The 15,478-nt window shown below is 47.1% G+C and overlaps 1 protein-coding gene across 3 annotated transcripts in view; it reads right to left on the reverse strand.

Moving 5' to 3' along the window:
• The window catches only part of LOC121533726 (FYVE and coiled-coil domain-containing protein 1-like), a 71,684-nt gene that overhangs the window by 10,308 nt on the left and 45,898 nt on the right, over nucleotides 1-15,478 (reverse strand). For all 3 annotated transcript variants that reach the window (XM_041839908.1, XM_041839910.1, XM_041839909.1), the window contains exons 15-16: nucleotides 3,700-3,792; nucleotides 1,622-1,832 (exon numbers count right to left, since the gene is read on the reverse strand). In XM_041839908.1, the coding sequence (XP_041695842.1) occupies nucleotides 1,622-1,832; nucleotides 3,700-3,792 (304 nt within the window). The remainder of the gene's footprint in view (nucleotides 1-1,621; nucleotides 1,833-3,699; nucleotides 3,793-15,478) is intronic.

Raw genomic sequence — 15,478 nt, forward strand, 5'->3', positions numbered from 1 at the left:
AGCTTGGTCGCAAATGGTTCTTCCAAATGGACAATGATCCCAAGCATACTTCCAAAGTTGTAGAAAAATGGCTTAAGGACAACAAAGTCAAGGTATTGGAGTGGCCATCACAAAGCCCTGACCTCAACCCTATAGAAAATGTGTGGGCAGAATTGAAAAATCGTGTGCGAGCAAGGAGGCCTACAAACCTGACAGTTACACCAGCTCTGTCAGGAGGAATTGGCCAAAATTCACCCAACTTATTGTGGGAAGCTTGTGGAAGGCTACCCAAAACATTTGACCCAAGTTAAACAATTTAAAGGCAATGCTACCAAATACTAATTGAGTGTATGTAAACTTCAGACCCACTGGGAATGTGATGAAATAAATAAAAGCTGAAATAAATCATTCTCTCTACTATTATTCTGACATTTCACATTCTTAAAAATAAAGTGGTGATCCTAACTGACCTAAGACAGGGAATATTTACTAGGATTAAATATCAGGAATTGTGAAAAACTGAGTTTAAATGTATTTGGCTAAGGTGTATGTAAACTTCCGACTTCAACTGTACATTTGAGATGAGTAAAGCAGTATATAAACATTATTAAAGTGACTAGTGTTCCATTATTAAAGTGGCCAGTGATTCCATGTCTATGTATATAGGGCAGCAGCCTCTAAGGTGCAAGGTTGAGTAGCTGGGTGGTAGCCGGCTAGTGATGGCTATTTAACAGTCTGATGGCCTTGAGATAGAAGCTGTTTTTCAGTCTCTCGGTCCCAGCTTTGATGCACCTGTACTGACCTCGCCTTCTGGATGATAGGGGGGTAAACAGGCCGTGGCTCGGGTGGTTGATGTCCTTGATGATCTTTTTGGCCTTCCTATGACATCGGGTGCTGTAGGTGTCCTGGAGGGCAGGCAGTGTGCCCCTGGTGATGCGTTGGACAGACCGTACCACCCTCTGGAGAGCCCTGCGGTTGCAGGCGGTGCAGTTGCCATACCACGCAGTGATACAGCCTGACAGGATGCTGTCAATTGTGCATCTGTAAAAGTTTCTGAGGGTCTTAGGGGCCAAGCCGAATTTCTTCAGCCTCCTGAGGTTGAAGAGGCACTGTTGCGCATTCTTCACCACACTGTCTGTGTGGGTGGACCATTTCAGATCGTCAGTGATGTGTACGCCGAGGAACTTGAAGCTTTCCACCTTCTCTACTACGGTCCCGTCGATGTGGATAGGGGCGTGCTCCCTCCGCTGTTTCCTGAAGTCCACAATCAGCTGCTTCGTTTTGTTGACGTTGAGGGAGAGGTTATTTAATAGTCCTCCTAATCATGCTCCTGAAGAGCTACAGGCCCAGCAATAACACAGCTGGGGCCATATGTATTAAACGTCTCCCAGTAGAAGTGCTGATTTAGGATCAGTATTCACTTTAAGAACACAACAAATAAGATTACATAGACAGGGGGGACCTAATCCTAGAAGACCTAGATCAACTCTCCCAAACTGAGATGCTTGATACAGCCCCTAAATCAAATAATCAAAGCCTTGATGACTGCAGAAAACCCTGCCTGTACATACAGTAGCTCTCCAGGACCAGGGTTGGTGACAGACCACTGATCTATGAGCTGAGCTGGCCCGTGTGGACCTACCTTGGATTGTTCCACAGGGACTTCGGCGGTCACGCGGTACACCACGCTGAACGAGATGCTCTTGGGCTCCGAGGAGAACACCCAGCTCACGGTGGGGCTGCAATCGACCACGACGATGGTGATCACGCTGTAGCAACTGGACTTGACAAAGAGCTCCCGGGAGCCATCGCCAAGCTGAGAGATGTCGTCGATGCTGAGAGGGACAACCAGACTGGAAACACAACAACATATCAGATTTGACTGAGATTTCAACTTGAGTTTTCTCATACTGCCAGTCTTGGCTGGGATTCAGTGTAGTCCTGAAATTGTCTGTGGTGGAAAAAGGAAGTACTGGCAGAGGAAGCTGTAATAGTAGTGCTATTATTGACATCAGAAATGTTAGTTGTTGATGTGTTATTCAGGTTCAGTGGAAAGTCTGCAACCAATAGTTTGTGTGTGTGTGTATGTATGTATGTACACTACCACTCAAAAGTTTGAACACACCTACTCATTCAAGGGTTTTTCTTTATTTTTACGTTATAGAATAATAGTGAAGACATCAAAACTATTAAATAACACAAATGGAATCATGTAGTAAACAAAAAAGTGTTAAACAAAGTATATTTTATATTTGAGAATCTTCAAATAGCCACCCTTTGCCTTGATGACAGCTTTGCACACTCTTGGCATTCTCTCAACCAGCTTCACCTGGAATGCTTTTCCAACAGTCTTGAAGGAGTTCCCACATATGCTGAGCACTTGCTGGCTGCTTTTCCTTTACTCTGCGGTCCAACTCATCCCAAACCATCTCAATTGGGTTGAGGTCGGGGGATTGTGGAGGCCAGGTCATCTGATGCAGCACTCCATCACTCTCCTTCTTGTTAAAATAGCCCTTACACAGCCTGGAGGTGTGTTTGGTCATTGTCCTGTTGAAAAACAAATGATAGTCCCACTAAGCCCAAACCAGATGGGATGGCGTATCGCTGTAGAATGCTGTGGTAGCCATTCTGGTTAAGTGTGCCTTGAATTCTAAATAAATCATAGACAGTGTCACCAGCAAAGCACCCCCACACCATAACACCTCCTCCTCCATGCTTTACGGTGGGAAATACACATGTGGAGATCATCTGTTCACCCACACCGCGTCTCATAAAGACACGGCGGTTGGAACCAAAAATCTCAAATTTGGACTCCAGACCAAAGGACACATTTCCACCGGTCTAATGTCCATTGCTCGTGTTTCTTGGCCCAAGCAGGTCTCTTCTTATTATTGGTGCCCTTTAGTAGTTGTTTCTTTGCAGCAATTCGACCATGAAGGCCTGATTCACACAGTCCCCTCTGAACAGTTGATGTTGAGATGTGTCTGTTACTTGAACTCTGTGAACCATTTCTTTGGTCTGCAATTTCTGAGGCTGGTAACTCTAATGAACTTATCCTCTGCAGCAGAGTTAACTCTGGGTCTTCCATTCCTGTCGCGGTCCTCATGAGAGCCAGTTTCATCATAGCGCTTGATGGTTTTTGCGACTGTACTTGAAGAAACTTTAAAAGTTCTTGAAATGTTCCGTATTGACTGACCTTGATGTCTTAAAGTAATGATGGACTGTCGTTTCTCTTTGCTTATTTGAGCTGTTCTTGCCATAATATGGACTTGGTATTTTACCAAATAGGGCTATCTTCTGTATACCCCCCCTCCCTTGTCACAACACAACTGATTGGCTCAAACGCATTAAGAAGGAAAGAAATTCCACAAATGAACTTTTAACAAGGCACACCTGTTAATTGAAACGCATTCCAGGTGACAACCTCATGAATCTGGTTGAGAGAATGACAAGAGTGTGCAAAGCTGTCATCAAGGCAAAGGGTGACTATTTGAAGAATCTCACATATAAAATTTGTTTAACACTTTTTGGGTTACTACATGATTCCATATGTGTTATTTCATAGTTTTTATGTATTCACTATTATTCTACAATGTAGAAAATAGTAAAAATAAAGAAAAACCCTGGAATGAGTAGGTGCGTCCAAACTTTTGACTGGTACTGTATATGTGTGTGTGTGTGCTTGCGTATGTGCGTGCGTGCACAAAGTTCTAGACTCACGTGACTTCTCCAGACTTGAGAAGGGCGATCTCTGCGTCCTGCACAGTGGGCACATTCTCTTCTGGGTCATCTGGGGTCGTGTCTCCTGTGCCTCTGCAGGGAGCGGGTCACATGACAAAAGACGGTATTGATTTACCACATAGCTTCTCATAACCACATATCTACTGTGTCTATTGGCTGATTAACACTTTAGGGCAGAACCAAACAATACTGTGCTGGCCCACATATGTTCCTTTCACACTGTCCTTTCTAGCACAGGTCCAGCAACTATGGTGGATGCATAAGAGACAGTTCGATGGAGGGGGGTTCCAACTTGAGGTGTCATAAAAAAAATGCATCCCCCTCCCCAATGTAAAAAATATTTTGACACAACCCTCTCCTGTCCTGTAAAAAAAAAAAAACCACACCCTCCCCCCTCATAGAATTAACTCAAAGTAATGTTTACGACCACAAATAACCAGTGTCGTATTGGAGGGTAAAACTGCACAACAGTTTGAACGCCTTTTAGGGAAAAATGCATTGACAGTATAGGGAACGTAACTTTTCTCACTGCGACCGGCGATCAGAGTTTACCCACCTATTTTTTTACCACCACATCAGTGCAAATAACAATAACTGTAGCGATTTCAACACCATCAATCTGCACAGTTTGGATGCTGGATTATATTCTGGACGAACGTGCCCAGGTAGCCTACAGGATACTTTTGAAGTAGCCTAATTAGATTAAAACATTGTGACTGGTTGTGTTTATGCCACACATGTGGTGTTGTAGGCTAGTCTTTGTAGGATAATTGTATCGTCCCTAAACAAGATCAATAGGGCAGCTTTTTGAGCTGCGTGTCTCATGTCTTCGCTGTTCTTTCATGCGCAATGACGCACCATGGCATCTCCACTTATATTGAAAATTGGTCCAGCTGTCACGACTTCCTCCGAAGCTGCCTCCTCTCCTTGTTCGGGCAGGCTTCGGCGTTCGTCGTCACCGGCCTTCTAGCCACTGCCACATCTCATATCATCATTCCATTTGTGTTTGTCTTGTCATTTACACACACCTGGTTCATATCCCGTCATTAGTACTTGTATAAGTGTTCCCTCTGCCCCCTTGTCCTTGTGGGTGATTGTTCTATGTGAGGAGAGAGTAGCTCCGTTGAGCTATGTGTATTTTGTATTGCCAGGGTATATTTTCCCCGTGTGCCTGTATTTGCTCCAGTGCGCCTGATTTGCGCACTGGACTGTTTGATGCTATCCTGCGTAACTCTGTTTTCTGGAATAAACTCTGTATTCTGTGATTTACCCTCCTGCGCTTGACTCCTTCAAATCACCCATCACAGAATCCCCCACCCGATATGGAGTCAGCGGGAGAGGAGCGCATGCCTGGAGTCATGGCACGGGTCCAGGAGCATTCGAAGATGCTAGCCAGCTTGGGAGAAGCGATGGATCAGGTTCTCCAGGTCGTCCAACGACTGGAGAGGAGAGGCCGATCTGTCGAGACCAGCTGGGCGACCGGATCCAGCCACCCACACCCCAGCACCCAGAGGGATCCATATATCCCGACCACGGGAGTTTGACGAGACAGCTGCTCTCTGCTAGGGATTCCTCCTCCAACTGGAGCTCTATTTTTCCAGCATCAGCCCGGCCCCATCGGAGCGGGAGAAGGTGTGTGCCCTCGTCTCCTGCCTCTCAGGGAAAGCCCTGGAGTGGGCCAACGCGGTCTGGAATGAAGGAGGAGCCGCGTTGGACAACTACGGGGAGTTCGCTCGCCTCTTTCGGGCTGTCTTCGATCACCCGCCCGAGGGTCGAGAGGCGGGCGAGCGGCTGGTCCACCTGAGGCAGGGGACGAGGACTGCGCTGGACTTCGCCCTGGAGTTCCGGACTCTAGCAGCTGGGTCTGGGTGGAACGAGCGGGCCCTCATCGACCACTTCCGGTGCCATCTGCAGGAGGACGTCCGAAGGGAGCTAGCCTGCCGGAACACCATGTTGTCCTTCACGCAACTGGTGGACATGGCCATCCACTTGGACAACCTGCTGGCGGCCAAAGGACGTCCTGGAGGGGGTCTGCCCGTTCCAACCTCACCCGACTCGGGTCACGAACTGATGGAGCTGGGTGGAGCGGCGATCCGAGAGAGCAGAGGACGACAGAGCCAGTGTCATTCTGGTGGCACGAGAGGACATTTCACTGCACGTTGTCGTCAACGTTCTTTTGGATCTGGAGGCGGCAGGCAGGGCACTCCCGTGTCACCCCAGGTATCGAACACCCACACTCGTTCAGAGCCCTCTGCTGCGCACTGTACCCTTCCCATCCACTTTCCTGATTACAGTGTAGTTCCCCAGTGTAAGGCGCTAGTAGATTCAGGCGCAGCTGGGAACTTTATGGGCGGGTAATTTTCACACAGTCTAGGCCAGGGGTGTCAAACGTCCGGCCCGCGGGCCGGATCAGGCCCGCAAACGGGTTTAATCCGGCCCGCGAGATGATAAAAAAAAATATATATATATATATATTTTTTTTGTGTAAAGTATAAAAATGCGCTGCAATTTTTCAATAAAATAAACTGCTGTTCCAATTGCGTCCACTGGATGGCGCAATAGCAATTGTGTTAAGCAAGCAAACTGTTTATACCGGGGCAGAGCAAGTAGGTCAAGCACGTGCAGCCAATGAGCTACTTTGTTTTGCCCGCAATATTTATTACGGCTTCTACTTTTAACATTATGTGCTTTGGCACCCTCATTGCCCCAATATGTCTCTGTCAAAAAAGAGAAAAGTGGACGCAGAGTGCAGAGTGTTCCAAGAAAAATGGTCATCCTATTTATTCACGGAATTGAATGGGAAAACTGTATGTTTGGTGTGTTCAGAGCATGTTGCAGTGCTGAAAGAATATAACCTTTGTCGCCACTATGTGAGTCTTCATGCCGAGAAATATGACAACTTTCAAGGACAGCGGAGATGAGAGAAGGTGAATAAACTGTTGGCGGGTCTGAAGAAACAGCAGTCTGTGTTTACTCACAGCCGAGACATCAGTGACACTGCAGTGAAAGCTAGCTACCTCATTGCTAATGAAATCGCAGTGGCTTCAAAACCATTTAGTGAGGGTGAATTTGTAAAAACATGCATGATGAAGGCAGCGGAGATTGTGTGCCCTGAAAAGCGGCAGGCTTTTGCAAATATCAGCCTGACAAGAAACACAGTTGCAGACAGGATTTCCGATCTTTCAGTGGATTTGGACAGCCAGTTGAAGCAAAAAGTAAAGTCATTTATTGCGTTTTCGGTTGCAATTGATGAAAGCACGGACATTACAGATGTTGCACAACTGGCCATTTTCATCCGCAGAGTTGATGACACATTGACCGTCACCGAGGAGTTCGTGGAGTTGGTGCCGATGACAGATACAACGACAGTAGCTGATATTTTTACCGCACTCGTCGGCGCGCTGGACAGGGTCGGAGTGGACTGGTCCCGCGCTGTCAGCCTGGCTACAGATGGTGCGCCCTCAATGATCGGGAAAAAAGCAGGCGTTGTGACAAAGTTCAGAGAGAAAGTGCAATCTGCAAATGGAGGACGTGATTTTTTGACTTTTCACTGTATTTTGCACCAGGAGGCTTTGTGTTGCAAGTCATTAAAAGATGGATAACGTCATGAAGGTGGTCATCCAAACTGTTAATTTCATCCGATCCAGAAGCCTGAATCACCGTCAGTTTGACAGCCTTCTCAGAGAGAAAGACCACATCTATGGCCTGCCATACCACACTGAGGTAAGATGGTTAAGCCGAGGTGCTGTGCTGAGGCGTTTCTTTGATTTACGAGAAGAAATTGAACAGTTCATGGAAGAAAAGGGCAAACCAGTGTTAGAATTTCATTCCGCAGAATGGATGCAGGACCTTGCATTTATGGTGGATGTTACAGAGCACCTGAATAACTTGAACAAACAGCTGCAAGGGCGCAACAAAGTTGTCACACAGTATTATGACAGCATACGTTCTTTCAAGTTGAAGCTGTCATTGTGGGAGACGCAACTTGCCGGTGGTGATGCAGCTCACTTCCCCTGTCTGAAAAATGTGTGCGCGACCCAACATGTGGCAGACATGAAGCGGTTCAAAGATAAAATAACGGGACTGTTACGGGAGTTTGAGCAACGCTTTCAGATTTATGTTTATATGTTTTTATGTTGATGTGCTATTGTTTTTAATTGTTTTTATTTTATTTGTATATTTAACCTATTCTTGACTCTGTGGTTCTTGCACTTGTTTGGGGAACAGGATTTCATTATTTTTATCTACATTTCTGCCTGAGAAATGACACCCTGATATAGTTCTGTGATCTGTGAAACAGTTCTGTTAATCACTGAGGCATTGTGTGTTTGTGTGTTCTTTTTCTTTATAATTTTCAAATAAACTTGACGTGTTTTATGATTAATAGTGATGTTGTGCTTGTACTATTTTGGACACACTGTCCTCAGGCTCCAGCTTTACGTTGTATGTTGATCGTATTAAAACAAAGAAAACAATCTGAAGTTGTTGTTTTTAAGTTATATATACCATGATTTTTCCGGTCCGGCCCACTTGGGAATAGATTTTCCTCCATGTGGCCCCTGAGCTAAAATGAGTTTGACACCCCTGGTCTAGGCATTTCATTGGTTCTCCTATCCATTCCACTCCCCATCAGAGCACTTGACAGTCGACCATTAGGGTCCGGGTTTGTTAGGGAAGTTACAGCACCAGTCACTATGGTTACACACGAGCCTCATCACGAGCAAGTCTTCCAGTCCTTTTATTATTGATTCTCCTGCTTTCCCTGTTGTATTAGGTATTCCTTGGTTAGCACTCCAAAACCCCACCTTTTCATGGCCGCAGAGGGTTCTCACGGGGTGGTCGCGAGAGTGTCAGGGTAGGTGTCTCTGTGTTTCCGTTGGTGCAACCACGGTGGAAAGTCCAGACAGTAACTCCACCGTGCGCATTCCCCCCAAATAACTCGATTTGGCGCACACGTTTTCCAAAACGCAGGCGACCAAGTTACCACCTCATTGGGCGGGGAATTGCGCAATAAACCTCCGGGTAGACGCTGTGCCTCCCAGAAGTCATGTGTATCCCCTGCCACAGGCTGAAATGGAGGCTATGGAGACATACATCACAGAGTCCCTGCGCCAGGGGTTTATACGTCCCTCCACTTCGCCCGCCTAGTTTCTTTTTTGTGAAGAAGAAAGACGGCGGTCTGCGCCCTTGCATTGATTATCGATCACTGAACAAGGAGACGATAAGATTTAGTTATCCTCTCCCCCTCATTCCTTCGGTGATCAAGTCAATGCATGGGGCACGCTTCTTCACCAAATTAGAGTGTGTACAACCTGGTGCGTGTCCGAGAAGGGGATGAGTGGAAGACAGCATTCAGAACAACCACGGGACATTATGAATACCTGGTGATGCCCTACGGTTTGATGAATGGTCTTCCAGTCCATTGTGAACGAGGTGATTCAGGACATGCTTGTTCGCGGTGTAGTGGTCTACATCGATGACATTCTGGTGTATTCCACTACGCGTGCCAAGCATGTGTCCCTGGTTCGCAAAGTGCTGGCCCGACTGTTGGAAAATGACATTTATGCCAAGGCAAAAAAGTGTCTGTTTTTCCAGCAGTCCGTCTACTTCCTCGGGTACCGCATTACCACCTCAGGTGTGGAGATGGAGGGAGATCGCATTTCAGCCGTGCGTAATTGGCCGACTCCAACCGTGGTTAAGGAGGTGCAGCGCTTTATTGGCTTTGCCAACTACTATCGGAGGTTTATCCGGGGCTTTGGCAAGGTCGCAGCTCCCATTACATCTCAGTTGAAGGGTGGACCGTCCCGGTTCCGCTGGTCTGCTGAGGCTGCAGGGCCTTCAGTAACCTGAGGGGTCTATTCACCTCAGCCCCGGTACTGGCCCACCCCGACCCATCACTACCGTTCGTAGTGGAGGTGGATGCGTCCGAGGTAGGGATAGGCGCTGTCCTATCTCAATGCCCGGGCACGCCACCCAAGCGCCGCCCCTGTGCCTGAAGCTCAGCCCGGCGGAGCAGAACTACGACGTTGGTGATCGGGAGCTGTTAGCTGTTGTCTGAGCCCTGACCGTGTGGAGGCATTGGCTCAAAGGGGCAAAACACCCTTTCCTCGTCTGGACGGACCACCATAACCTGGAGTACATCCAGGCAGCGAGGAGGCTGATCCCTCGCCAGGCCAGATGGGGCCTATTCTTCACCCGGTTTGATTTCACTCGATCTTACATCCCGGGTACGAAGAACGTGAAGGCAGATGCACTGTCACGGCTGTACAACACAGAGGAGAGGCCCAGAGACAACACCCTCATACTCCCGGCCTCCTGCATAATGCCGCCGGTAGTATGGGCGATGGACGCGGATATAGAGCAGGCATTACAGCCATCTCCACCTCAGTCTCCAGCTGGACTGCAGTACGTGCCTTCTCTTGTCCGTGACCGTCTGATCTACTGGGCACCCAGGTATCGGTCGTACAGTGCGCTGCCTGACCGGAAAGTACTGGTGGCCTACCTTGGCTAAGGACGTGAGGGTATATGTCTCCTCCTGCTCGGTGTGCGCCCAGAGTAAGGCACCTAGGCACCTCCCAGTGGGTAAGTTACAGCCTTTACCAGTTCCACAACGGCCATGGTCTCACCTAAGTATTGATTTCCTGACTGATCTGCCCCTCTCCCAAGGTAACACCACCATCCTGGTCGTTGTGGACCGCTTTTCCAAGGCCTGCCGCCTCCTTCCTCTGCCCGGTCTCCCCACGGCCCTGCAGACTGCGGAGGCCCTGTTTACACGCGTCTTCCGGCACTACGGGGTACCAGAGGACATAGTGTCTGACCGGGGTCCCCAGTTCACATCCAAGGTCTGGAAGGCGTTCATGGTACGTTTGGGGGTCTCAGTCAGCCTGACCCCTGATTTCCACCCCGAGAGTAATGGGCAGGTAGAACAGGTAAATCAGCATGTGCGTAGGTTCCTGCGGTCCTACTGCCAGGACCGGCCTGGGGAGTGGTCGGTGTTCTTGCTATAGACCGAATATGCCCAGAACTCTCTCCGTCACTCCTGCACTAACCTAATGCCATTCCAATGTGTTTTAGGTTATCAACCAGTTCTGGCACCGTGGCACCAGAGCCAGACCGAGGCTCCTGCGGTGGATGACTGGTTTCGGCGCGCGGAGGAGACGTGGAACGCTGCTCACGTCCACCTCCAACACACCGTGAGTCGTCAGAAGGCCAACGTTGACCGCCACCGCAGTGAGGCCCCGGGTGATCGGGTCTGGCTCTCGACCCGGAATATGCCCCTCCACCTGCCCTGCCGGAAGCTGGGCCCGCGGTTTGTGGGGCCGTTCAAAGTCCTGAGGAGGATCAACGAGGTTACTTATAGGTTATTACTTCTCCATGATTATCGTATTAACCCCTCATTTCATGTGTCTCTCCTCAGGCCGGTGGTGACTGGTCCGCTCCAGGAGTCTGAGGTGCGGGAGGTCCCTCCGCCTCCTCTGGACATCGAGGGGGCCCCGGCATACTCCGTCCATTCCATCCTGGATTTGAGGCGCCGGGTGTGGGGCCTTCAGTACCTCGTGGAGTGGGAGGGGTATGGTCCGGAAGAACGGTGCTGGGTCCCGGTGAGGGATATCCTCGATTCTTCCCTGCTGCGGGATTTCCACCGTCGCCATCTGGCTCGCCCTGCTCCGCGTCCTCCCGGCCGTCCCCGAGGCCGGTGTCGGCGCACTGCTGGAGCTGCGCGTCAAGGGGGTGGGGGGGGTACTGTCACGACTTCCTCTGAAGCTGCCTCCTCTCCTTGTTCAGGCATGCTTCGGCATTCGTCGTCACCGGCCTTCTAGCCACTGCCGCACCTCATATTATCATTCCATTTGTTTTGTCTTGTCATTTACACACACCTGGTTCATATCCCCTCATTAGTACTTCTATAAGTGTTCCCTCTGCCCCCTTGTCCTTGTGGGTGATGGTTCTATGTGAGGAGAGAGTAGCTCGGTTGAGCTACGTGTATTTTGAATTGCCGGGGTATATTTTCCCTGTGTGCCTGTATTTGCTCCAGTGTGCCTGTTTTGCGCACTGGAATGTTTGACGCTATCCTGCGTAACTCTGTTTTACGGAATAAACTCTGTATTCTGTGATTTACCCTCCTGCGCCTGACTCCTTCAAATCACCCATCATTACCAGCTTTGAATTATTTTACGTGTGGTATGATTGCTAGTTAGCATATTGCAGATCTGGACAAATGATCCACATACCACTATTGTCACTATGAACGGTGAATAGAGGGCAGGATAGACAGACTGGTAGACTATGTTGATCTGTGTTGTATAGTTAGCGCGCGGAAAAGCGTAGTGCATAAAGGATGTACCAAAACACTTTGATATAGGTGAGACGCATGCAAGCAGATTAGGACATTTGGCTAGGATGGAAGAAATTACAGTGCCTTGGGAATGTATTCAGAACCCTTGACTTTTTCCACATTTTGTTACGTTACAGCCTTATTCTAAAATGATTTTTTATTTTTTTTACTCAGCAATCTACACACAATACCCCATAATGACAAAGCGAAAACAGAAATACCTTATTTACATAAGTATTCAGACCCTTTGCTATGAGACTCGAAATTGAGCCTGTTTCAATTGATCATCCTTGAGATGTTTCTACAACTTGATTGGAGTCCACCTGTGGTAAATTCTATTGATTGGACATGATTTGGAAAGGCACACACCTGTCTATATAAGGTCCCACAGTTGACAGTGCATGTCAGAGCAAAAACCAAGCCATGAGGTCGAAGGAATTGTCCGTAGAGCTCAGAGACAGGATTGTGTCGAGGCACAGATCTGGGAAGTACCAAAACATCTGCAGCATTGAAGGTCCCCAAGGACACAGTGGCCTCCATCATTCTTAAATGGAAGAAGTTTGGAACCACCAAGACTCTTCCTAGAGCTGGCCGCCCGGCCAAACTGAGCAATTGGGGGAGAAGGACCTTGGTCAGGGAGGTGACCAAGAACCTGATGGTCACTCTGACAGAGGTCTAGAGTTCCTCTATGGAGATAGGAGAACCTTCCAGAAGGACAACCATCTCTGCAGCACTCCACCAATCAGGCCTTTATGGTAGAGTGGCCAGACGGAAGCCACTCCTCAGTAAAAGGCACATGACAGCCCGCTTGGAGTTTGCCAAAAGGCACCTAAAGACTATCAGACCATGAGAAACAAGATTGAACTCTTTGGCCTGAATGCCAAGCGTCACGTCTGGAGGAAACCTGGCACCATCCCTACGGTGAAGCATGGTGGTGGCAACATCATGCTGTGGGGATGTTTTTCAGTGGCAGGGACTGGGAGAATAGCCAGGATCGAGGGAAAGATGAACGGAGCAAAGCATAGAGAGATCCTTGATGAAAACCTGCTCCAGAGCAGGAGTGGCTTCGGGACAACCCTAAGCACACAGCCAACCCTAAGCACACAGCCAAGACAACGCAGGAGTGGCTTCGGGACAAGTCTCTGAATGTCCTTGAGTGGCCCAGCCAGAGCCTGGACTTGAACCCTGATCGAACATCCCTGGAGAGACCTGAAAATAGCTGTGCAGCAACGCTCCACATCCAACCTGACAGAGCTTGAGAGGATCTGCAGAGAGGAATGGGAAAAACTCCCCAAATACAGGTGTGTCAAGCTTGTAGCGTCATACCGAAGAAGACTCAATGATGTAATCGCTGCCAAAGGTGCTTCAACAAAGTACTAAGTAAATGGTCTGAATACTTATGTAAATGGAATATTTCCATTTGTTTATTTTTAATAAATTAGATAAAATGTCTAAAAACCTGTTTTTTCTTTGTGTATTGTGTGTAGATTGATGAGGGGGGGGGAACTATTTAATCAATTTTAGAATAAAGCTGTAATGTAACAAAATGTGAAAAAGTCAAGGGGTCTAAACACTTTCCCGGGTAAAAACGCACTACCCTCCCCTGTGCCCAATTGAAAAAAAAAACACACAAACCTCCCCAAAGCTAAAAAAAAAAGTTTGACAACCTGGACGTCTTAAATCACACCTCTGGATGCATTTTCTTTCCCACTGTTAACTCCGGGGTTTATCCTTGGTCTGCTCATGACTTCCATTCACAATCATTTCAGCAGCGGCTGTCCACAAATGGAAGGCAGCAGAGTGTGTGAAGGTCACACTGAACTTTTCTTTGTGACCAACTTTTTTGTGTTTTTTTGTGTGTGAGGGGTTCAGATCACAGACAGGCAATAATATTCAAAAAGTACATAGACAAAGAATCGAAAGACAGTAGAAAGTAAAAACATGCATACAGGACAAAACACCAATCAAAATCCAAAATAAAATATAGCTGCAAGCAGTAATGCAAATTGGAAACATTGCCCTTGGATGAGTTACTTCTGTACTCCTTACCACGCTTGCAAATGATCAGAACTCAAAATCAAACAGATCATGCAATACTCTTTCAATGTATTTTGGACAATTTTTTATGATATTGACTACTTTCAAACGTATTATTCTACAGAATCTCTGGACCGATCGGTACCAAATTTGGTATATAGCAAATATAGATTCACATCTTCAAACACCTTATTTTCCAATACTCCAATATGACCGCTATGAGCCAATAAGCTTGCATTAATGATTGTTCCTGTCCAACAGCGCCACCATGCAGCCAAACTGAACCATAGGTTAGCTAGACTCATATCCCTGAGCATGTATGCCAAATTTCATCACTCTGAGTTAAATTGGCAGCGTTTCCGCGGAGTCAAATCGAATAATTCATTTACAGTGTATTCATTGATGATAAAAATTTTGGGAGGACATTGGGATATTATTTCAGACTCTTTTCCAGTTTGTATTTTGTTGGTGTTTAAGACCTGTGTTACATACCATAATTATTCCCATTGGTTTATGGAGGGCTTCTAGTATTTGTTTTAATATAGATTGGATACGAAGCCTCCACTTGTGTTCTTGCTACCTACATTACCAACTCGGTAAGTAGGTGGAGTGGGAGTGGTTGACTCCATGGGACTCTGTAAGTGTGTATAGTGTTTTGTAACTGCAAATAAAAAAAGAACGACGAACCAGGTAAACTATACATATTTTTTAGGTCTGTAATTGCAGTAGTGACTTGTTTGTAGTTCCTCTACACAATTGTATCTAGAGAGGGAATAATGTCAATGCCCAGATATTTAAAATGTGTCAGAGTTGGTATCTCCAATTCTAGATTGAGATTGGACATTGCTTTGTTAAGTGGGAGCAAAGATGATCTAGTGAGGTTGATCATATAACTTGATATACTGCTGAATTATCTGAATATACTTTGTACATTAGGCAGGGATTATGGTACATATCAAGACCTTAAAAATACATCTGCATATAATGAGATTTGATGGCCTGTGTCCTTTACTGATATTTGCCTTACATCTTTTTTTTAGCTAAAGGCTCCAGTGAGGGCAAATAGGAGACTGGACGCTGGACAGCCTTGACGAGTTCCCCGTTTAATAGCAAACTGTGAGGAGCACTGGTTACCCATCAAGACCATCACAGAAGGGTTACTATACAGTGTTTTTAACATAGTCATAAACATTTAGCCAAATCCCATACGTTCCATCGTATACCAGAGGTAGGACCATTCAAGGCGATCAAAGGCCTTCTCCGCATCTATGTTTGACAAAACCTGCTTGATCAGGATGAACTAGTTTTGGCAAAATACACTTAACAAAAATATTAATGCAACATGTAAAGTGTTGGTCCCGTGTTTCATGAGCTGAAGTAAAAGAT

This window comes from Coregonus clupeaformis, chromosome 20, assembly GCF_020615455.1.
Source record: "Coregonus clupeaformis isolate EN_2021a chromosome 20, ASM2061545v1, whole genome shotgun sequence".
In the NCBI taxonomy this organism is placed as follows: Eukaryota; Metazoa; Chordata; class Actinopteri; order Salmoniformes; family Salmonidae; genus Coregonus; species Coregonus clupeaformis.